Source organism: Cricetulus griseus, chromosome 2 (genome assembly GCF_003668045.3).
Source record: "Cricetulus griseus strain 17A/GY chromosome 2, alternate assembly CriGri-PICRH-1.0, whole genome shotgun sequence".
Lineage (NCBI taxonomy): Eukaryota > Metazoa > Chordata > Mammalia > Rodentia > Cricetidae > Cricetulus > Cricetulus griseus.
Genome location: NC_048595.1, coordinates 156,563,094 through 156,587,804, shown reverse-complemented (window position 1 = coordinate 156,587,804; position 24,711 = coordinate 156,563,094). Strand labels below are relative to the sequence as shown.

The 24,711-nt window shown below is 39.2% G+C and overlaps 1 protein-coding gene across 3 annotated transcripts in view; it reads right to left on the bottom strand.

Annotated features, from left to right (window-relative positions):
* Window positions 1–6,367: 6,367 nt before the first annotated feature.
* Window positions 6,368–24,711, bottom strand: part of Tmem68 (transmembrane protein 68) — a 43,543-nt gene continuing 25,199 nt past the window's right edge. For 2 of the 3 annotated variants that reach the window (XM_027398925.2, XM_027398926.2), the window contains exon 9: window positions 23,159–24,454. In XM_027398925.2, the coding sequence (XP_027254726.1) occupies window positions 24,350–24,454 (105 nt within the window). In that variant the 3' untranslated portion in view covers window positions 23,159–24,349. Of the gene's footprint in view, window positions 6,536–23,158; window positions 24,455–24,711 lie in introns of those variants that run through there. The other variant, XM_027398927.2, reaches the window with a different exon arrangement.

The following is a 24,711-nucleotide window of genomic DNA, read 5'->3' as shown; positions in this document are numbered from 1 at the left end:
CTTGGGATAATTGCTTACCTCTTATGTACATAGGTCTATGACATGTCTCTCTTCCGTAGAAGGGGAATGTGAACATGTGACATGTGTCTCTTCTCTAGAAAGGGAATGTGAACAGTGACTTTAAAATAGGGATTTAATGTGATCATGCATGTTACTGTTGTTATGCCTACAACTCAAAACTGATCAATAAATCAATTCTCATAATTACTGAGAATTCACCATCAGGATTATCATTACCCAGATGTGGCATTTTCTCATGAGCATTCCACCAATATATCCACAGATGGGACACACTCAGAAGCTGTGATGGAGAAGCCAATAATGAGGGTGTTTATCCAAGTAACTGAAGAGGAAAGAGGGAGAAAGTTTTTGTGCCAAAACTCAGAATTTGCTATCACCTCGGGCCTAGAGAAAATGCATCAGATACAGGAGTGGTTCAAGTTATAAGAGGTCATCAACTTTTTTCGATGTTAGATGATGCTATTTCTCTTCAGTGGCATTATATCTTTGCAAAGCTGGGTTTTCTGTAATTGTTGACAGCAAAGTAACACCATAAGAAAACAAACTAAAAACAGGAAATGAGGACAGAATTGTGTGATCAGATTTCAGTTTCCAAAAAGTAATGTGCCATAATGCACAAGAATCTCTTTTCCTGCAAGAGGCAAGCTCTTTAAATGATCTCATTCAGCAGGTGAGAGCTCTGCAGGGAGCAGGAAGAAGCCACTGCAAAATGACATAAATTAGCACCCAGCTGAACAAAGCTATGCACGCACATTGGAAAGCAGGAGAAGGTGCTCTGATGAAACAGAAGAAAGCTAACACAGAGTATGGGGGCTAGCTGAAGTCTAGCAATGACTTACAGCTACACACAACACACACACACACACACACACACACACACACACACACACACACACACTGGAGAACACTGGACTGCTGCTGAAGTTATGTCCACTGCTTCTCCCTCTTACAGATGACATTGAACAAAACCAACTCAGGAATACACAAAGATCAAGAAAAGGACACAGACTAGCAGAATCGATTAAAAGGAAATCTTTTGTTAATTACTTCAAATTAAAGAAAAATGCTCCACTAGTGTAAAGGGTGAAAAGGTATGCCAAACAGCTGAAAATAAGGAGCAAGAAGGTGTTACTGTTCTAATACTTGACAAAACAGACTTCAAGCCAAAACTAGTACAAGAGAAAATGCAGTTAAGTTTAACTAAGGCAGCAATTCTGGGCTGGACGATGGCTCAGGGCTAGGTATCTGTACTGTTCTCGAGAACCCGAGTTTGAATACCAGCACCCACATCAGTGCTTCACAACTGCCTACAACTCCAGCTTCAAGGGATCTCATACCTCTGGGCTCCTTGGGTGCACACACACTCATGTGCACATACTTACACACATATACATACACAGAATTGAAAGTAAAATAAACTTTTAAAAAAGAACAACCAATCAAATGATCATGACCTTCTAAACATATATGCATGAAATACAGTTATACCCAATGTCATAAAAAATACTACTATAAAGTCACAGATTAATCCCAGAACACTAACGGATGACTACAATACTCTCTTGCCAACAGACAGATTATTGTGACAAAAAGAGAAATATGAATTAAATGACATTGTAGATCAAATGAACTTAACAGACATCTTAAGAATATCCCACACAAATACATTAGAATTCTTCTCAACAGTCAATGGAACTTTCTCTAACATAGATTTATGAGATGATATAAGTCTTATCTAATGCGGGAAAAGTAAAATAATTTCTTGTATTCTCTCTAATCACAATGGAATAAAATTATGAATTAGTGGCAATTGAAAATATAGAACATGCACAAACTTATAGAGGTTAGACACACTATTGAATGATGAATGGGTCATGAAGAAATCAGGACAAGGACTAGAGAGATGACTCAGTGTTTAAGAGTACTGGCTGCTCTTGCAGAAGACATGAGTTTGAACCTAACACCCACATGGAAGTGGGTTACATAAATGTAACTCCAACTCCAGAGAAGCTAGTGCCCTCTTCTGGCCTCTGCAGGCACTGTATTCATGTGATGCACATGCAGGCAAAAATTACAAATAAAAGAAGAATAAATAAACCTTTACAAGAAAAAAATAAAAAAGTTAAATTCCTAGAATTAAATGAAATTGGAAACATACCAAAATCTATGGAATGCAAAGAAAACAGTCCTAAGAGAGAAAGTTATAGCTTTAAGTGCCTACTTTGCAAAACCAGAAGAATCAAATAAACATCTTAACAATACACCTTGAAGACCTTGGCAAAATAAGAATGAACAAAACCTAAAATCAATAGATAGAAATAAATAATTAATATGAGAATAGAAAATAATTAAATGGAAGCAATCAAAAATTAATGAAATAGAGTTGATTCTCATGCTAGCAAAATAAATAGATATAAGTGGATATTTTTCCAAAAATGTACAAATAGCCAGAAAGCACATGGAAAGACACTCATCTAAGTATTGGGAAAGTGTAATTCAAACTACAAGATTCTTCCCCATAGTTATTAGGGTAACTATTTTCCAAAAAACAAAATAAACGTTGAGGCAGGAAGGAAAATGGAAGCCAGATTCATTGCTGGTAGGAAGATGGAATGATATGGACACTGTGAAATACATGGTGGTCCTTCAAAACTTTAGAAATTACCATACAATCCAGTGATTCCACCTCTACCCAAATACTCAGAATAATTGAAAGCAAAGGCATATACATGTATTTGTACACCACGTTCATAACTTCTGAATTGGGTACAGTAGCTAAAATATGGATACAACCCATGCATCCATCTACTGATAAATGGGAAACAAAATATATGGTATAAACATATAGAATATTGTTCAACTTTAAAAAGCTATAAAGTGACAGAGTTCGAGAGATGTCTCTGCCCCTTCATCAGTTACAGCACTCAGGAGAGTGACCCCTACACCTCAACTAAGCAACACTGTAGAGATGGCCCTGAAGGTATAGGTGTGGGAGAGCTGACCCTGCCCCTTGCTCATCTCTGCAAGGAGTGAACTAACCAGGGCAATGCTGGAAGGCTCACCCTGGTGGTGAAGACAGGGGAGAGCTGACAGACTGACTAACCCTTCAACTACCCAGGCCCACAACTAGGGTTAAGTGTTGGCCCTCCCCAATATCCACTCCATCTGGGATCTGCTGGAGCACAGGTGGGTCGTGGGGAAGTCCTTCAGACTGAGGGTGGCAGGATCTCCACAACAAGGGCAGCAACAGATGTCTAGGAAGAGTCCTAATGAGGGCCCAGCATCGATAGTGGAGCAGAGAGAGTAGGGGCCTCAAACTAGACCAATGACTCTGTGCTGAATGCCTACATGTAAAAATGTCTGGATAAAGGGGTTTATTGCATGGGGGTGGGGGGGAACTATGAACTTCTTGCATGTTGCAATAGTAGGAAGAAACCTTAAAACACTATGCCAAGTGAAACAAACCACATTAAAAAAAGAACAGATTTTTGCATAATTTTAAGAATGTACACATAGTCAAATCTTTAAAGAAAGTAGAAGAATATAGACTGTAAGAGGATTAAGGAAAGGCAGAATACAGATCTTTTGTTTCATAGTCACAGAATTTCATCTGAGGCTGATGGAAATGTTCTGGAAACAGACAGAGGAAGTGGTGACAAGAATGTGACGTACACTGAGTAGGTCAGAAAAATAAATCTCAAACATACTTTTTCCACAATATTTTCCTTGAAAAGCCAGGTGCTATTCCATTTAGTTACCATCACAGAAAACATGGACTCAAGAAGCAATCGTCAATAAAGACTAACCAGTGGATAAACGTTCAATGAAGACAAGAAGCACTCAGGCACAGCCAGCTGTGACACTGCATGGTCATTTGCATGGTTGTTATAGGGGACACCGTGTCATGATGTGTGAGAGAAGGGAAGGGCTTCGGTCCTTCCTGGAGACCATGAGACAGCAACAACAAAGAAGGGGACAAAGAGTAGGAACAAGGTTTCGCTTTCCCTCCAGATGTTTATACTCAAAGTGGCACATAGGAATGTGATTTTTCATGTAGAAAACTGAGCACTGTCAATATCAAAGAGAAGGAAAGGGAGATGAGACAATACCTATTCAATCAATGTGCTCTGGTGGAAAAGGGAAAGTAAAATTTTCCAGAAGATGGCTAGTACACACGTTTCATGCGACATTACCTTTTCTTTGCAACACTCCTTCAGAGTCACGGTGTCCCCGTCTAGGTTGTTACACTGCTTTACAGTCCGAGGCTTGAGGCTTCATGCCACCATGGCCTACACAGAAGCCAGTTACTCTTTTTCAGACTTGAACATATGTGAATACAGCCATGCAGTGTCGTGTTCTTTCTAGTATTTATTCACATTGGTGCTGCAAAATCCATTCACTTGTGTCCTAAAATGCCTAACATATACCTCTTTATCACATTTCATGATGGCAGAACTAATCAATAAAACCGAACTAAATTCAATACACGGAAAACTGAATGCAAAGCATTGTAGAGAGAGCTTGGATCACTGTGGCCCTGAGCATTGATCTTTAGGGAAATTGAGTTGCTCTGATTTATCATCAAAGACAAGCACTTTTAACTGATTCTAATTTCCTCACTAGTAGGGCTCGTTGCTTGAGATTTATGTGCATTGGCACACTTATGAGTCAGTTGAGTTGCTTTTTATATAAATTCTGTCAAAATTTAGTACAATAAAATGTTTTAATTCTTTCTATACTTTGTTTATTCATTTGTGTGGTAACTTTCTACAGTTTGATAAATATCTTGGAAGGAACCAAGGATACAGCAGTCTGTAAGGTAAACTATGGCTAATTAACATTAGTAAGATGTAGTACCCGTCCAGTGTGTATGCCAGGCACTGTGCTAAGTGTGTTGTGTCTGTTATTCCACCAGACCCACTCTAGATGGTAGTTAATGCCGGCATCTCCTCTGGAACTTGAGACATAAGATGACGTAAGTTGCTGAAGAAACAGGAGCAGTCAGGTTCAATGTGGTCGGCACTAGGAAGTAAGCTGACAGCCACTCTGTCTGTAGTACCTCTGGGACTGCAAACATTTACGTGAAATAGAAAGAACTCTAAGGCCCATCCTCATGTAAAAAAGTGAGCTGACTACCATGGACATGACATTTTAGCTGTCCTAGACAAGTCTAAGAAGAAAATCAGGTACAAAGTATAGAGATACTGAGAAAAATACTTGCTACAACCGAAGTGTATTGCTTCTGGAAATATCAGTGGAAATAAGTGTGGAAATATCCAGAAACCCATTATTTTATGCAATTAACTTATACTGACAAAGTAGACTTATGTGGTCAAAACCTAGTGGTGGTGGTAAATAAAAGTAGAGTGACAATGCACGGGGTGGCTTGTGCCCTGGGTTTGTCACACGGGACCTTATCCTAATTCAATGTCACTAAATGAGGTGTTCATGCATGTTTGCATTTCCTTGCATATTTTTATAATTTTAATTTAGCATTTCAGTCTTTTTAGTTACAAACTGAAAATGGTTACCAAAATAGTTGTTTTTTTTTTATTTGAGGAGAGGTAGAGCTTGAGAATGGTCTTGCTGAATACTCAAGCTGGTCTGCAACTTGCTATGTAGCCCAAGCAGCCTTGCATGGGCTGTCCTCTTGCTACCTTCTATCACTGGCTTGCATTATCAGACCCAGCTGCTTGCTTTACTGTCAACATACAGATGCTCCTCATGATGAAGTTATAGCCTATGCATCTATCGTAAGTTGAAATAACTGTAAGTTCAAATACATTTACATTTAAACCCAGCCTCACTATTGCACACTGGAATTTCAACCATTGGGTCATTTTCAAGATAGGATGTCCGTTGTGGCTCACTGCTGCCACCCAGTGTCATGAGAGAGTATTGAGCCTGGGAAATGATCAAAGTTAACAATTTGAAGTATCCAATGAATGAATATTGTTTTCATACCCTCATAAAGTCAAAATGACCTATGTACTCAATTAAGTAGCAAGGTGGCTTGGGTTTCTAGCTTTTTAAAAAATTTCCTTTAATTCCACTTCTTGTGAAAATGTTGTACTGACTTTGCAATTTGAATAAGATTGAAGCGTCTCAGCTATTTGTATGATAGACACACACTGCTCTAAACACAACACTTTGACACTGGCCCCTCACTGTCACCTTTGCTACTGAGAACCATGCTTTCACTCTGCAGGGTAGATTCCTCAAAGGCACTAGCTTCAAACAGATCTATTGCATCCGCATTTAAAACATAAAGAAAACACAGGACAGAGGTCCAGACACATTTGCATGAACTAGGAAAAAGGAGTTTGCATGTGGAGAACATTCTCAGCATCTTTATTGGCATCTGAAGCTTCTTCTGTTACCTCACCTCTGTGCCCATCTTGAATGGGCAGGAGCAGCCACTCTGCAGCATCTACTGTTTTGTTTTCTTAAGCTTTGCTTTATGTATTAATAAGTCTTCTTTATTCATCAAAGAGTTTGCGCTTTATGTATTAGCCTGATGGGGAAAAAAATGCATATGAATCATGACGGGCCTCTTCTCATCAGTTTGTGAGTCAGCATCCATGGGGAAACACAAGCATGGAAGCAATCCATGCTAACCCAACAGTCACAGAGTGGGCTAGGGCACAGTTCAGAGGTAGAGCATCTGTCTAGCATTGTCAAGAACAAGGTTCCATCTTCCGCACCACAAAGAAACAACACAAGAGAAAGGAAGCGGGGAAAGGTCAGTAGAAAGCTTTCACGATGATTAAACAATCATTTTACAAAATTTGAAGCCTCAATATGTGTCTCAGGACTAGTTTGGATCATGATAGCAGTGGTTTCAAAGCATCACAGGTTTATTGCCATTTCACTCATGAAGCCCATGTCCTGGACGCTTCAGTCATGATCCTTTGCTGGCCCCAGAGTGGGACTACAGGTCACACTATGGCTTAAGGTTTGGCCATCTAGTGTTGTCTTCAAAAAGGGCAGTCAGGGGACTGGAGAGATGGCTCAGTGGTTAAAAACACTAGCTGGTCTTCCAGAGGTCCTGAGTTCAATTCCCAGCAACTGCATGATGGCTCACAACCATCTGTGATGAGATCTGGTTCGCTCTTCTAACCTGCAGAGGTATATGCAGACAGAACACTATATACAAAATAAATAAACCTTTTTTAAAAGAGGAGGAGGAGGAAGAGGAGGAGGAGGAGGAGGAAGAAGAAGAAGAAGAAGAAGAAGAAGAAGAAGAAGAAGAAGAAGAAGAAGAAGAAGAAGAAGAAGAAGAAGAAGAAGAAGAGCAGATGACTGTAATTCATCTTAGAAGATTTTTCTGAAATTTCCCAAACTTCTTAGCTTACATCCCAATGGCCAGCTGTTATTTGAGCACATCTAACCACAGGAGAAGCTTGTGGGATATAACTTGGCAGAAACTAAGGGAGTATGGATGTTATGACACAAAAGACTACTGGCCACAGACTCAGCAGAGTCCTCATGGCAATAACTACATTAAAGAAAGAATAAACCAGAATTTGGGGAGTCTAATAAAGAGAAACACTCGAAAATTAGGTATCCTATTTGCTCTAGCTCTGAAATTTATTCAGGTCTAAACAAGCTGTTAAGATAATTTGTAAGTGATTTGTAAATGCTGCGAGTTAGACTATGGTTTTATTCCTCAACTGTTCAGTCACCATGCAGTGTCTGTATTTTGTATACATGTTCATATGTCCATGACTATAATACATAAGAATTAGATGGTATTACATTATCCCTGTTACCAGGTACAATGCTACTAAGTGTCAAAAAAAAAGAAGAAGAAGAAGAAGAAGAAGAAGAAGAATAGCACTATTCAATTAGTGGACCTTTTATAGAGGACCGAGCTTTTGCTTTCCTTTTATTTAGTTTTTTCTCTTCTCAAGAAACAACAAAAAAAGGGGGTTTTTTCTTGCTCTTCCATAGAAGACCAATATTGCCACTCTACCATAAAAACCTGTCAATATATACTATAATTGACATTCTGAATCACAGACATATGGTATTTCAAATCTAGGTAATGTGAAAAGAAACCAAACATTACTTAATCTTACATATTCCAAAGAACTGCACCTCAGTCCTACTTTAGACTGTAGAATCTTCAGTTCTGGTAATAATTCTCTGGTTTTATTTCTCTGTGGAAAACTTAAAGGGTAAATAATATCTTGGCATGTTCAGAAATACTTGAAACTGGTTTTAAAATATAATCTCTTAAACATCTTATTTCAGACTTTAAGTTTACATTTGCTGTACATATGTTATTCTTGAAGCCAAATACTGTATAAGATGAGCAATCAGAAATTTCGGTCTTTTAATCTGATAAAAAGAAACTAATTTGAATTTTTTGTTTTAATTAATGTTTTGAAAATTCATCTCCTGTGCAAACATTAAAATATAAATTGTTTGATTTTAAAATATCAAAATATCCAGAATACTGGTAAAAATTATTAAAATGAATTTATGGGTAATAAGACTAATTAGAATCTATATATATTTAGTTATATATATAGTATAGCTACCACTCAAAATTTAATATGTTGCAAAAATTATGGTCTATTTCTGAATTGTTGCTTTTCTTGCTGTTTTCCAACTGACCATGACCATACTAAGAAGACATCTTTATAAACTGATATGGAGATCATAACTCTATAGGATGTTCATAATGAAGCCATATGCTTATGTATGGATTTAAGACAATTTCAAACAATCATTTACTATTTTGCTTTACTTCAAAGAACATAAAATTCAGTTTTATACACCCATAAAGTCTTTTTAGGAGTAAGCAATGTTCCATTGAATTCTTAAGCAATAATGTGGGGAAATGCTTTACACAGTTCCAATCAATGTCAAATAACATTTAACATTTAACAAATAATATTCTGTCTTTCCTGGGGAAAAACTATTGAATTCAGAACTTCACTAACAGTGGCTATGAAGAGACCACATTGACAAGGACAAACCTCAGTCTTCCCGTAGAACTATTCAGTTAATTAAAACAACAATGCCGTGCTTTAGTCAGCATAGAAATGCTTATGTTGTTAGGCAAGAGGAGAAAAGTCATCTAAAAGCAATAGCTCCAGGATGGAGGTTAATTGAGAGATACACCTAAAACCACTCACTAGTCCTGTAATCAATACATCTCTAACAAGACATCATACCACATGGCTCTCCATCACTGATGGCCCATAGCTGTGTTCAGTCTGCAGCAGAGTCAGGTTCTGCTAATGAGACCCATTCATAACTGTCTCCCCTCAGTTCAATGACTGCCTTAGTTACCAGCAGTCAGACCTACCTTGTAAATTCAGTCTCTTTTTCAAGTTCTATAGAAGCCTGACCATGTTGTAAGTTTCAGTGATCAACAGTGTTGATAAGCATTGGTCAATGTAGTATCAACAGCCCCCATCTGTCGAGCACACACCACATGTCAGGGACTGTCTCAAAGCACTTTCCACATTTCATTTTTGAAATCCTGAAAACCGTCATCAACTGTTTTCTGCCAGAGACAGCATGATTTGTAGGGTTTTATTGGGATTGTGGTTATAGAATCTGGGAAATCCAAGAGTGTAGCATCAGCATCTAAAGTGAACCTGTGTACTACATCACCCTTGGCAAAATGTACAAGGGCAAGTGAACACATAAAGGAGAGGAAGGAAGCTGAATGTATCTGGCTATCAGGAGTCCACTCCTGGGACACAGCATTCATAGCCTACCCACCAAAGTTTCCACCTCTTAGTACATGGCAACTAGATTTCAATCTGAATTTCAAGTCATAACAACAATCCTACGAAGTAGTTGTTAAACATGTGTCAAAGCACTAGAGTACACTAAAGAAGAATAAACTATGGCCCTGGAAAAGTAATATTCTGTAAGAAACTAAGATTAACATTTAAAATATTCATTTTTATAAAACAAAGACAACTCCAGTCAGGTGGAGAGAAAATAGACAATCACATTTCAGAAAAGCAAAACAACAACTACATTAACAAGTCTCAGGAGGAAATACTAGGATGCTCCTTGATGGTAAAGTCCATAGGCAACTGGCAGGTATTAAAAATCTATTAGAAAACAGACTTAAACTAGACCTCTCAAAATGTCCCATACAAAAAGTTTGGAAACATATGAGCAAAAACTAAAAAGCATAGATCTCAAAAGAAAAAGAAAGATGCATGAGTCTCAGCTTTGGCAGTACTGGGCCAGGCAATCCATTGTGTGACAATCTACGCACTGCAGGATCTTTGTAAGCATCCTTGGCCTGTACAAAAAGATATATTTCTTCCTTCCCTTCCCTGGGATGGCAGGTCAAAATATTTCCAGACTGAGCTAAATGTCCTATTAAGGGTAAAATTGGACCCATTCATAACCACTGGGGTAGAGCAATAAGAGTACACATCAGAACCAAACTTCACAGCCCAGTGATAGCACTGGGGAGAGAGAGATAAGGAGGAAGGAGAAGAGGAGGAGGGAAAGAGAAGGAGGAAGAGGAGAAAGAGGAAGAGAGGCAGATGAAGGGATGAGGGAGAAGAAGTAAAAGAGGAGGAGGAAGAATAAGGAGGAGGAAGAAGGAAGAAGGAAAGGGAAGAAGAGACAGAGGAGGAGAGGATAGCCATTTTCAAGGTGTGTGGCGTGAGCAGGGGGGACTCTCAGCACAGTAACTCCAATAAACTCAATTTATATATCAAATAGCAGTAAACCTAGATCACATATCAAAAAACTATTCAAAAGTGAGAGAAATGAAGACAGAAAATATAAAAGGAGGTGGGCGTTGGTGGTGCACGCCTTTAATCCCAGCACTCGGGAGGCAGAGGCAGGCAGATCTCTGTGAGTTCGAGACCAGCCTGGTCTACAAGAGCTAGCTAGTTCCAGGACAGCCTCCAAAGCCACAGAGAAACCCTGTCTCAAAAAACCAAAAAAAAAAAAAAAAGAAAGAAAAGAAAAGAAAATATAAAAGGGAAATAAGGCCCACAGGGAGCTGAGTCACAAGATCTCCAACTGAGATCTGTTCATTTGGAGAGGAAAGCCAGTAACAAGGGAGGAGAGGGTGGGGGTCAGCCTAAAGAAAATGCCTTGTGAATCTATGAAATGACTGGAGAAAGAACATTAAAGATTATGAAACAGGGTAGAAACCTTTTAAATTAAATTGATTCATGGGTGTAAGGCCCAGTAAGTACATCAGTAACTTTTTGCATTAGAAAAATGAAATCAAGCTGGAGAAGTGGTTCAGTAGGTAAAGGCACACACCAAGCCTGATGATCTGAGATCAATTCCCCAGGACCCAAATGGCAGAAGGAGAACCAACTCCTGTAAGTTGTCCTCTGACCTCCACACATGGGCCATGGTACATACAAATACATACATGTGCACACATATGTAAAAATAAATGAGAGAATGAAATGAAATATATCAGTTATCCAAATAGATTGTCAGACGATTATTTATTTTCTACTGATTTGTTTTATAATGTTGCTTGTAAGAAACACATACAAAATGCAAGGATATAGAATAATTAAATGTTAAAAATAGAAAAAAGTAAACATTAACCAAAAGGAAGCCATGTTAGGTATACTAGTAACACACTCCATTTTAAAGGAAGAAATATCACTTGAGATAGACTGATATTCCATAATGATAAAAACATCAATTCATCAGGGAAGTATGAAATCCTCAATGCATATGGATTTCTGACATAATTTGTAGGCCTTGAGAGATGGCTCAGCAGTTGAAAGTATTTACTACACTCTAGCAAGAGAACCTCTTCCAGAGGTTCAGTTTCCAGCACGCACATGGTGGCCCACAGTCATCTATAGCTCTATTTCTAGGGGAGCAGATGTTCTCTCCTGGCCTTCGTGGACTCCTGTATGCATGAGGTGCACATAAATTTACACAGGCAAACAAGTATACATATAAAATTAATAAATGACCAAAAACTTCCAAATATTTTAGGCAAAAAAGTAGGAAAATGAGAAGTAAAAGGTCCACTAACATACAAGAGACACAAACAGTAGTTACCAAAGTTGAGCTAAATAATATATATACCAAACACTTTCTTTGGGAGTGTTCATGGAACATATGCAAGGCCACTATGCAAATGTAGTATGATTTAAGTCATTCAACTACACTCACTGATCACAGAGTAATTGGGCTAGAAACCAACTGCAAACAAAAAATAATCAAATCAATTTAAATTCTTGGAAACTAAGCAATGCACTTCTGTTTCCCTGGCAGTACTAAAGGAAATAAGTAAAAATAAGGCTTTCAGTTGAATGCGTTAAAGGGTGGCTGGGGAGCTCCATGGCAGAACTCATGCTTAGCTTTCAAGAGGTTCTCAGAAACAATGGTTTAAATGCATATGTAAGAAAGTATCAGGGGTTCAGAGAGAAGGCTTACAACAGGCAGGTTAGGGACTTACTAAGAAGTTCTGATCTGAGGGCCAAAAGGAAATAAACAGGTTCACACACACATTTCTTTCATGGCTCTTTATTCTCCAAGAAAATGTTCTTCCCAAAAGTTCTCTCTCAAAAGCTCTCTTTAAGATTTCTCTCTAAAAGCTCCCTCCTTAAAAGTTTTTTCTCTAAAAGTGCTCTTCAAGTTCTCTTAAAATCTAAAAGTTCCTTCTAAAAATTCTCTCAAGGTTCCTAAAAGTCTCCCAAAATTCCTTCTTCTAAGTTATCCTGAAGGCCTCACCTTCCCTGGGGAGCAGAAAGGATATGTGATAGGTAGGGTTTTAGGAGGGGAGGGAGGGAACTGGGATTGACATGTAAAACAATCTTGTTTCTAATTCAAATAATAAAAAAAAAGTTCTCCTGAGGTCTTCTCTTATCCCACAAGGCTTATAGTTCTTTTATTGACAGGCACATTTAACAACTGTCTAGCCATAGGGTATGCATATCTCTCAGAGCCAGGAAGGCTGATAGGGTCTTGAGAAAAGCAGGTGCCTTACATCTCCCCTGGATGTGACTTGCAAAACATCCTGGAAAACTTAAGTCTCAGGGGGGATGTGACTTGTGCTATTAACTCATTAAAGATAACTTTTCAGAGCTATATCAAAGGGGAAAACTAAGACTATGTAGTGTGAGATCTAGAGGCTGCAATTACTGCTGGTGCCGCAGTGAGAAGGAATTTCTTTCTCTGTGGCCTATTTGAGAATATAAAGCACCTAGTATATATTATACATACAGCCAAATTCGTAATTAACAAATATTCTGGAGTTGATACCTAGAATATTAGTTGCTACTTCTATAACAAAGGATAAAGGCTTGCAGCAAGAAAGAAGAAGTTGATGTCTGTGGCCCCTGTTGCTACCAAAGTCCACACAGATGCCTAGGGTCTAGGCTGAAACCTGTGGCCATGTTGGTATCCAAGGGCCATACCATGCCAATCTGAGCGGCCCATACTGACACCACCCAGGGCCATGGTGTTGTCCAGGCCAGGCTGAGGGCCATAGTCCTACAGCAGTGAGGGTCTGAGTTGATGTACATGCCTCCTGTTACCACTGAGAACCATGGAAATGCCTGGGGTCTGTTCAGCCGCCTGAGACCATGTTGGTGTCTGGGAGCCATGCTGCCACCAGAGCCATACTGATCTGGGTAGTCTGTACTACACTGGGGCCATGATGATATCTGGGCCAAGCTGCTGCCAAAGGTCATGACCTGCTGCCGAGGGCCATGTCTGGGTCCATGGTCCTCCTGCAGTTGGGGTTTGTGTTGATGTCCATGGCCAATGTTACCACAGGGGGCCATAGGTTTTGAAATCTACAGGGGTGTGGTGAGCTGGCCCCACCCTTTACTGGCCCTAGGATAACTGGCCCTGCCCCTTACTGGACACTGCAGCAGGAGAGCTGGTCCCACCCCTCAGTGGGAGTGATGTGTCCCACCACTACCACCACCACCCCCCATGCACTTGGGAGAGATGGTCCACCCCTCACCTCAGGTGTAGGAGAGCTGCCCTAATGGCTCAGGCCTAGGAGGACTGGCTGTGCTCCTCACCTGACTAGTGTGGCCCCAGTGGCCCAGACTGACCATATCAGCTGCCTGGGCCTTAGGTTGACCCACCCTCACATTTACCCCATCTATGACCTGTTGGAGAATATGAAGAGACTGGTCCCGTGCAATGAGAGCTACAGGTTCTTCATGACTCAGGAAAAACAGCAAGATATCCAAGAGGAGTTGTGCTGAGGGTCCATGATGACGGTGTGCCAGAGGCCAGAGGCATTGAACCAGACCAATGACTCATTGCAGTGAACATTTGCAGGTGGGGCTGATTTGACACACCAAAGTTCCCAATGTCACTAGGATAAATGAAGAGGCAGGGAAGATGGAGGAAAAATGTGATTGATTTTTTGTTTAATTTGTCTTGTTTTTAATTAATTTTAGAGAGGTTTTTTGGGAGGAGATGCTGCAGGGGCGAGGGACAGATAGGGAGGTACTGAGAGGTGAGTGGGATTGGGGTGCTTGATGTGAAATTCCCAAAGAATCGACAAAAATGTTATAAAAAATAAAAAAGAAAGGCTAAAGTAACAATCAAGTATCCAACACAAGACATTATAAAGAAACTGTTTTTAAAGCCTGGGGAAGGGAAATAGAGATAAAAACAGAAACTACTGGAGTAATAAATACAACAAAAACAGAAACACTGAAAAAAAACAATGAAAAACTCAGTTGTGTTTCAGGACATCTGCTAGAACAAAGCCTGATACCTGCTTTGAACACTTGTTTTGTATGATCCATGAGCTAAGAGTAGCTTTCACAATTTTATTTTTATTTTATATTTCTTTGTGTGTCTGTGTTTTCAGAAGTTGGTGTTTGTGAACTTCCTGATGTAGGTGCTGATATCCAAATACCAGTCCTCTTACAGGATACTAAGCACTGTTAATAACTGTACCATCTCTCCATCTCTGGTTTTCACATTTTATAATATTTTGTAAAAAGTAATCAGAAGGAAAATATTTTGAGACATAAGACATTCAGGGGCTTAGGGAATACTTCTGTTTTACTTGAGATAGGCTCTTGCTATTTAGCCTTGGTTAAACTGGTATTTTCTATTTCTATTTTGTATTCAAGGCCAGGCTGCCCTTGAATTTTCTCCAATACTCCTGTCTCAGTCTCTCCAACTGCTGAGATTACAGGTATGCATACCACCATGCTGTCTGAGTTTTTCAACCCTTGACACAGAGCAACACCCAAGTACATAATACACATTTTTAAACTACCTGATGATTAAAAGCTTGAATAAAAAAATGCATGACCCAAAAGTCTATAGAATTTAAAACTCACTATATCTCTGTTAGGAGTAGTTTGCAGCCCACAATATCTACAATTTGTTTCCATGAGGAATACATTGATTCTAAGTAAAGATAGAGAACCCTAAATGTTGTATCAAGACAGAATCAGAGAAAAAAGAGAAGGGACACAGGCAGACAAACATTCAGAGGTACAGTGAAAATGCATAGACTATTAACCCTACTTACAAAAGAGGACATTTCACTACAAAGCCTACAGAACAGGAACAGCTCCGTGACAATAAATTTGAAATTTCAGATAAAAAATTCCTTAGTGGATATCTTATCAAAACATAAAAAAATACAAAATGTTACCAAGAAGAAAAACCCCATATTACAGCAAACAAAATTGTAAGTAAAATCCACAAAGAAAATTCCTAGAACAAATGGCCCAACTAGTGATTTCCTCCACATGTTTAAGGGGGAAATACCAATAATATAAAAATTCCTCCAAAGTAGAGGAAAGGCTCACTTTTATTAGTTCTATGAAGCTAAAATAACATTAATTAAAATCTGACAAAAAATTGTAAGAAAAATTAAAGCCAGATGAACATATGTGACTATCACATTTAGTTATGATTCACAATTTTAAAATATTAAAGGCTAAAAGAATAGAAACGTGTCACTTAAACAATAGAATATACACATTTCCAGGGTAAGTAAGGGTCACTATGAAATACCAAGCTCACATCAGAAAAGAACAAAGGAGAAATCAAGCAAAGAGCTGCTATGGAGAATTTGATGGGATGGCAAACACTGGAGAAATGCATCACAGATAATAAACTAGCATCTAAAATAAAACTATAAAGTCACCCAGAATGTCAAAATAGCCTCCATACCACAAGGCAGTATGACATCTGGAAGTCAATTTGTGCAATGGGGAAGATTTAAGGGTTCATATCTATTCTGTCATTCTAAATAATAATCAGAGAGATGCCCAGAAGTACAATATTGATTTGAGAGTAGACTAGAATTGCAATAAGAATACACACCCCTCAATAAAGTCTGTGTGTATTCAAGGCAAAAGAAAATTTTAAAGGCAAAAATGAGGAGAACTTCACAAGGTATTTTTAAATAATAATCCTTGGCTGCAAGAATTAATAATAAGAGTAGAATCAGTCTAAGGTTAAATGATAGTTTCTAGGCGTGTGTGTGTGTGTGTGTGTGTGTGTGTGTGTGTGTGTGTGTGTGTGTGTGTGTACACACAGCTGCAGTGGTTTTTATGAAAGGTTGCAGTTCTGGTAGAGTACTATTGTATCAGGTTTTCTCCTTTTTTATTTTAAAACAATCTTTTCTCATTTTACATACTAATCCCAGTTCCCACTCCCTCCCCTCCTCCTGCTCTCCCCACCTTTCCCCTACCACACCCCTCATCCACTCCTCAGAGAGGGTAAGGCATGGGGAATCAACAGTCTGTCACATCACTTTGAGGCTGGACCAAGGCCCTCCCCCAGCCCTGTAAGCTGAACAAGGTATCCCTCCAAAGAGAATGGGCTCCAAAAAGCCAGTTCAAGCACGAGGGATAAATTCTGGTCCCACTGCCAGTGGCTCCACAGACTGCCCAAGCCACACAACTGTCACCTACACTCAGAGGGCCTAATTCGGTCCTATGTAGGTTTCCCTGCTGTCAGTCTGGAGTCAGTGAGCTCCTACTAGCTAGGGTCTGTTGTCTCTGTAGGTGTCCCCAAAATGGTCTTGACCCCTTTGCTCATATTATCTATCGCTTCTTCCTCTCTTTGGCTGAACTCTGGGAGCCTCCACCCCCACCCCCCACCCAGTGCTTAGCTGTCATCTGTGCATCTGCTTTCAATCAGTTGTTGGATGAAGGTTCTATGATGACAATTAAGGTAGTCATCAATCTGATTACATGAGAAGGCCAGTTCAGGCACCCTCTCCACTATTGCTTAGGGTCTTAGTTGGGGTCATCCTTGTGGATTCCTAGGAACTTCCCTAATGCCCAGTTTCTGATAGCCCATAATGACTCCCTCAATCAAGATTTCTCTTTCCTTGCTCTCCCTCTCTGTCCTTCCCCCATCTCAACCATCCAGTTCCCTCATGTACTCCTCCCTCTGCCCTCTCCCTCCTCTTCTATCCCCCTCCCAATTTTCTCAGAAAATCTTGTCTATTTCCCCTTCCCAGGGGGATCCATGTATGACTTTCTTAGGGCTCTCCTTGTTACCCAGTTTCCGTGGGTTTGTGAACAATAGCCTGGTTATCCCTTGCTTTATGTCTAATATCCACTTATGAGTGAGTACATACCATGTTTGTCTTTCTGAGTCTGGATTACCTCACTCAGAATTGTTTTTTCTAGTTCCATTCATTTGCCTACAAATTTCAAGATGTCATTGTTTTTTACCACTGAGTAGTACTCCATTGTGTAAATCTACCACATTTTCTTTAGCCATTCTTCAGTTGAGAGGCATCTAGGTTGTTGTCAAGTTCTGGCTATTACAAATAATACTCCTATGAACATAGTTGAGCAAGTGTCCTTATGGTATGAGTGTGCATCCTTTGGGTATATGCCCAAGAGTGGTATTCCTGGGTCTTGAGGTAGATTGATTCCCAGTTTTTCGAGAAACCACCATACTGATTTCCAAAGTGTCTGCACAAGTTTGCACTCCCACCAACAATGGAGGAGTGTTCCTCTTTCTCCATACCCTCTCCAGCATGAGCTAACATCGGTGTTTTTTAATCTTAGACATTCTGACTGGTGTAAGATGGTATCACAGAGTTGTTTTGATTTACATTTCCATGATGGCTAGGAATGTTGAACAACTCCTTAAGTGTCTTTAGGTAGTAGGCTTTCTTTTGACCCACCAACCAGCTCCCGCATCAAGACATGGAGACTTATTAGATATAAATGCTTGGCCTTAGCTTAGGCTCATTTCTTGCTAGCTCTTATAATTTAATTTAACCTGTTTCTCTTTATCTACATTTTGCCTCCGGGCTTTTTACCTTTCTTTCATTCTCTATGTCCTGCTTTCACTGCTTCCTGCATGACTTCTGGCTGGAGGTCACCTGACTGGCTGACCCCAGGAATCTCCCTGTCTTTCTCCCTTGTTCTTTCCTCTTCTCTACTCTCTTCCTGAGCCTAGATTCCTTCCACTACTTATTCTCTCCGCCTGCCTGCCAGCCAGCCTTGCCTATCCCCCTACCGCCTAGCTATTGGCTTGGCCTTTCAGCTTTTGACTAGACCAATCAGGTGCCTTAGACAGGCAAAGCAACACATCCTTACATAATTAAACAAATGCAGCATAAACAAATGTAAGACATCTTTGCCTAGTTAAAGTAATATTTCACAACAAACTACCAGTCAATTATGTATAAGAACCTTCCTTTTTAACTTTCTTGTTTTATTAATTTGTGGGGAGGGAGAAGGAAAGAAATATGCTATATAGCCCTGTCTGACATGAAAATCAAATCATTATGTAGACTAGTTTGGCCTTAAACTTAAACTTTTGGTGATTTAGTTTTATGTTAGGGTTAGCATAAACCACTTTTTTATTTTGATTTTTACAATTCTTTCAAATAAGCTGATGTTACTTGGCATCATCTCTGAAAATTTAAAAAAAAATTAAATAGAATCAACAATACGAGCTTTTAAAATAGTCATTCAAGATAAGAGAAAAATTAAAAATTTTCATGACACTAAATTTCACAATAATTACCTGGCTATGACAACAAAAGCACAAAACAAACTAGAAAGAAATATTAAATTGGATCTCACCAAATTAAAAAAAAAAAAAACTTTTAAGTATCAAAGCACACTATCAAGAAAGTAAAAGAAGACCTGGGAAAGGAGGCACATTTACAAATCATGTCTGATAAGAGATTAATTTTCAGAATATGTAAGAAATCCCGGGTTAGTGAGATTGCTCAGTGGGCAAAGTGTTTACCACACAAATAGGAGCACCTGAGTTTATAAAAGCAGGCTATGGTAGTGTACCTCTGTAATCCTGGTGTTTGTACAACAAGATAGAAGGCAGAGGGAGCAAAAGCTTTCTGGCCAGCTAGCTTGGCATGCATACTCAGTGGTGAACAGAGACAACAGACAGGGGACCTGTTTCCAACAAACACCTGAGATTGTCCTCTGGCCTCCACACCAGCCATAGTACACATGAGGCTGCAACCACATAGAGAGAGAGAAAAAAATATTCTCAAAAATGAAGTGGGAAAAACCCCACCCTCAGGAGATGAGATAGAAGTGATACCAGAGAAATCAGGGGTCCCTTCTTAGGGTTCTTAATTCTAATTAATAAAATGAATTAGAAAGGACTCAAATGGGAGCTCAAGGATGATTATTTTAGAGTTAAAGGCAAAACTCCAAATCAGGCAGTTGTAAATCTCAGAAGCTACCTGGAGGAGGAAGGGGAAGAGAGAAAGGCATGCTGTTTGGGTTAAGTCTCATGGTGGCCGGCCACATGATGGTCAAGCACCTCCTGGCAGGGAGAGCAGCTTTAAAGAACGGGTAAGGAAGATCAAAACATCAGGGGAAGAAAAGAAAGAAAACAAAAAATTCTATTGAGACCAGCACCTGAAAGAGACAGAGAAGAAGAAAAGGAACAGTATGCCTGAGTTGGTACTCAGAAAGGTGAGCAGACACAACAGAACTTCATAGCACCCTGTAGGGTCTGCCTTGGGGCACTTCTAGGAAGGAAAAATACACTGACTCATTTAAAGACTACTTGTTCTTCCTAACACTTTCGCATGGCATAAGGTAAACTCACCATCCTGACGGTTGGTTCCTTGGCCAGATGACAGGCTTGCTCAACTGGATTAACTATTGAGGGAATAGACAACGGCACATAGATAGATTACAGGTGTGTGCCACTAGGCCTAGCTAAGAATTTTGTAAACAGGAATGCCTCTTACATGTTAATGAGAAAACTCACAGCAGAGGATCCACACTGAGCTTTCGAAAGGCAGGCAGCTGATTATAAAAAGAGGACAATCACAAGAGTAAGTCCTTTCATCCACCTGACCTCAACAGATGGACAGATGGGTTGTAAGTAGATCACCTGTGGCCTATAACTCAACAACTCCATCATGAAGCCTGGGGGAATCCAGACTGGAGTGGACAAGGTTGTGCTGGATGGGTAGAACAAGAAGAGGACTTGCAGGCTCTGCAACCCTACTCTCAGCTTACTCTTCCATGATTTCCTGCATTGCTTCCTTTATAATGGCATTAGTATAGCTCCTTCCTGAGTGCTGTGGTCTGCTCCAGGAAGGTTGTGAAAACCTTTAAGTGAGTTATTGGGCAGGCAAAAGCAAGGGTAGCCTGGGGACCACAATTGTGTTTAGCATCTGAAATGGGGGTAGTCTTTAAGGAAATGAACCATCATGTGGTGAGATCTATGTTCACACCTTGATGCTGGTGTCAATTAAATTTGTAGACCAGCAAGTTGTTTTTAGGGTGTATTTATTATATGTATTTAGGGTTTTTATTGCACCATGACCAAAAGCAACTTGGGCAAGAAAAGTGTTTATTTCATCTTACACTGAGGGAAATCAGGACAGGAACTCAAGCTGGGCAAGAACCTTAGAATCAAGAACTGAAGCAAAAGTCTTCTCACTGGCTTGCTATTGCTTTCTGATACCACCCAAAACCACCCACCCTAAAGTGGCACCACCTCCTATGGAATGGGCCACCCTTATCAATCATTAATACCTCACAGGCTTTCCCACATGCCAATTTCATGGGGGCATTTTCTCATCTAAGGCACTTCTTCCCCAATGTCTGCAGTCTGTGTCAATTCACATAAAAACCCGCCAATACAGTATCAGAAAAACACCAAGCACCAATGCAAAGTAAAACAAGTTAGACACAAAGGATGACAGGTTGATTCCATTTATTTGAGCTAAGCAAAGTGAACAAATGTATTCAAACAAAAAGTAGAAAAGGTGCTTGGGACTGAGCATGTGTGCAGGGGTTGGGGATGGAGAGCTGATTTTCAGTTGTTACAGGGTCTCTGAGATGATGAGAGTTCTGGAACATTATTAGTAAAGACAGTCCCACAACTGTGTGAATGTATGCTAGTAAACAATATTTGAAACGGTCAAACAATACAACTTGCAGATCCCAGCAAGAGATCTGAGAGGCAAAGGCAGATGGATCTCTGTGAGTTCAAGGCCAGCCTGGTCTACAGAGCTAGATCCAGGACAGCTAGGGCTACACAGAGAAACCCTGTCTGGAAAATCAAAAAACAAAAACCAAACAAATAAAAGCCTTGCAGTTATGTATATCTTACAAAAAGAAAACGAAGCACATTTTTGAGAAATAATCATTATGGAGTTGGTGAGACAGTTGAGCAGGTAAAGACACTTGCTGCCTTGCCTGACTGCCTGGAGTTTAATCCCCAGATCCAATATGGAAGATCAGAGATACAGATGCTCTCAAAGTACCTGTCTATAAACTTACTGATTAAAAGGAGAAAAATAACTTTCAGGAAGAATGGTGCACACTGTTTTAACTAATCAGTTAACTACGATTACAAATGATGCAGATCAATAGGTACCTCTTGATGTGTTCATAAAACCCGCATCACTAAAGTCACAGGTCTGGATCACATATCCTGAATCAAATCCTGATAAAAGCCATTGGAAAAATAAAATAAATTAAGGGCTTCACTAGGAAACAGTCATCCCCTCCATTCCAAATTATCAGTATTATTAAAAACAAAGTAGGGCTGAGACTAATGAGGCAAGAAAACTAAATCCAGCGCATGAGTCTCCTATGGAGGATGGAGCACACAGAACATCTGATAGAACCATTACTGTGAGAAACTAATGAAACATCAGTTTAAAAATATTAATTTTTAAAATTAATTTATTTACTGTGTGTATGTGTGGACAAACAGAATCCACAGTAAACATGTAGGGCAGTCAGAGAACAACTTGCAGACACTGGCTTTTTCCTTCCACCATGTAGGACCCAAGGATTGAATGCAGGTTTGGTGGCAAGTGCCTTTACCTGTTAAACCATCTTAACAGCCCATGAAAACTAATGCATGGTCTGTACACAAAACTATTCTAGTAATGACAAATTGCTAGTTTACTAATCATTGTTCAGGAGCAAAAAACTAGATATGGATGTGGACAGAGGGAAAGAGAGTGTGAGGACAATAGGACCAAGTGGTATTCTAACTATTGCTGACTGTGGTAGAGTATACAGGGTATATTTCTACTCTGACTGCAACATTGGAAAGTTGGAGATTCTTTTTGTTCTAAATACAAGTTTTTAAAGGGGTCTGAAGCTTTTCTCTGCAAAGCAGACCAGAGTCAACATTCCAAAATCCCTTCATGCTAGCATAGGGCTAACTGTAAACACTGGCCTAGAAATAAGTCTGGCTCTAATGCACCCCCTCCATCATGATCTCCATGTCTGTGGCAAATCACAGACCCTGGATCTTACAAAGGGGATTTAAGTTTAAGCAGCAAAAATAAAAATGTATCAATCAGGATAGAACCCTGACATTGTGAGTATCAGGAACCGAAGATTATTTTGAAAAAACAGTAGGCATAAACACTGGGGAAACTTGCAACATTAGTGACAAATGGTGCTCTTCCTTCAATATTTAAAACCAACTGATTGTCCAAAACAGTTTTCCTATTCACTTTATAGTCTTTTATTCATTTATTCTGGAATTATTTAACAGCTTTGAACCAAGTAAAGTTCACTAACAGAAGGGAACAGCAAATTGACTCACTAAAATTGCCTCTGAAAACTACATGAGAAGTATATTACACATTTATTGCAGCTAAGATAAAAGACATGACTGATGGGAAATAAGGAGAATAAAACAAAAATATTATTTTAAAATGATGTCACACACACAATTTCACAAGAGAATGAGCTGCAATTCAGCTTTATTTTTCACATCATTTCTATATATTTTATACATATATATACACATATCATAGATATACACTTGTAATTAAAAAGTCCATATAAAACCCAAGTACTACAAAGGTGGAAATGGACATACTGCAGTAGATTTATTATACTTTGCTGTTTGAATACTTTTAAAATAAATTTTCAAGGAGACAACAAATTAAATACCATTACATTTTCAGAGGGCTCCATCATTCAAGTACATTCGATTGAAATAATAAGCCACATAACTGGCTGCAAAGCCCAGCAAAACAAACCATAATATTAAACAAAACCAGAGCTTTCTTGATCATTATTCTTAAACCTGGAATCAGCTTCTAATGCAAAGTGCAGAGCATGACTGTGATTCTGTCCTTACACCATAAAACACCATGCTGACAACTCATCCTATATGTTTACTTAGATACTTGTTTAAAATAAATACTAAACAATTCAGTAAATAAATACCACAAATAACAACGTCTTGATTTATAAAACAGTACATCTCTTTCAATGTGCTTGGCAACTAGACATCACACCTGAAGGAGTTGTTTCAACACCCAAAGAACAAAAACATGTATGTAACTCCTAAAGGATTCAGGAATCAATTCAGCTATTGCGCCCACATTACAGATATCACAGTAGACAAAGAAACTTAAAATAATGTTCATCACCATAATTTTATCATGCTTAAAATAAATCATTGAGGTACAAAAGCATTCCACAACTTACCCGCAGTTGTGAATGGAATGAAGGGTAGATAAACAAAGGCATCTCTCATCTAAACTAAGCAAGTACTACACCCTAATACATGCATTCTCTTATGATCAGATCAGAACAATTGACATAATTTAGGAAAGTCTGCTTAACCTGCTGATATTAGGAAAAACTTACTCTAAGACTATACTTATCATATACTACTAAAGATTGCAAATGCAACATGATCATTTTCTGGGTCAGGCAAGTGGTGAGTTACTTATTAAATATGACACAAACTGATTGACAGGACAAGATTAACAATAAAAACTCAAATAAACAAGTTCTAAGGAAGACGCCTATTAACATGATGTTTTAGAAACACTAATATACAACCTCAAAAATGTAAAAGACAGTTCCGCTGATGTGAGTTTGTCACTACAGACACATTAAAACACCTCCTAATTAGCCTGCTGCCCTCTATGGAAGCGGTCCAGCAGCGCACTTCTAATGTTCCCCGGTATCCTTTGGTGCTTATCAATCAGGGCTTGAAGAGCATTCTTGGTCTAGTTAGAAAACAAAAGAAAAGCCACTATTGGCTTGGCCTCAGTACACATCAATCATCTTATAGGATTTTCATGTTATACTACTTGTAAAAGAACTTCTCTCCCACACCCATGTCTTGCAGGGCACTGTGTATGCTTTCTTCTAGCAATTTTACTATTTCAGGTTTCGGGGTCTTGTCAGGGGCTCAGTAGAGGGAGAAATGGGAAGGGGTTCAGTGGGAATAGACTCAGTTTTTTCATAGTAAAAATCTTCAAGA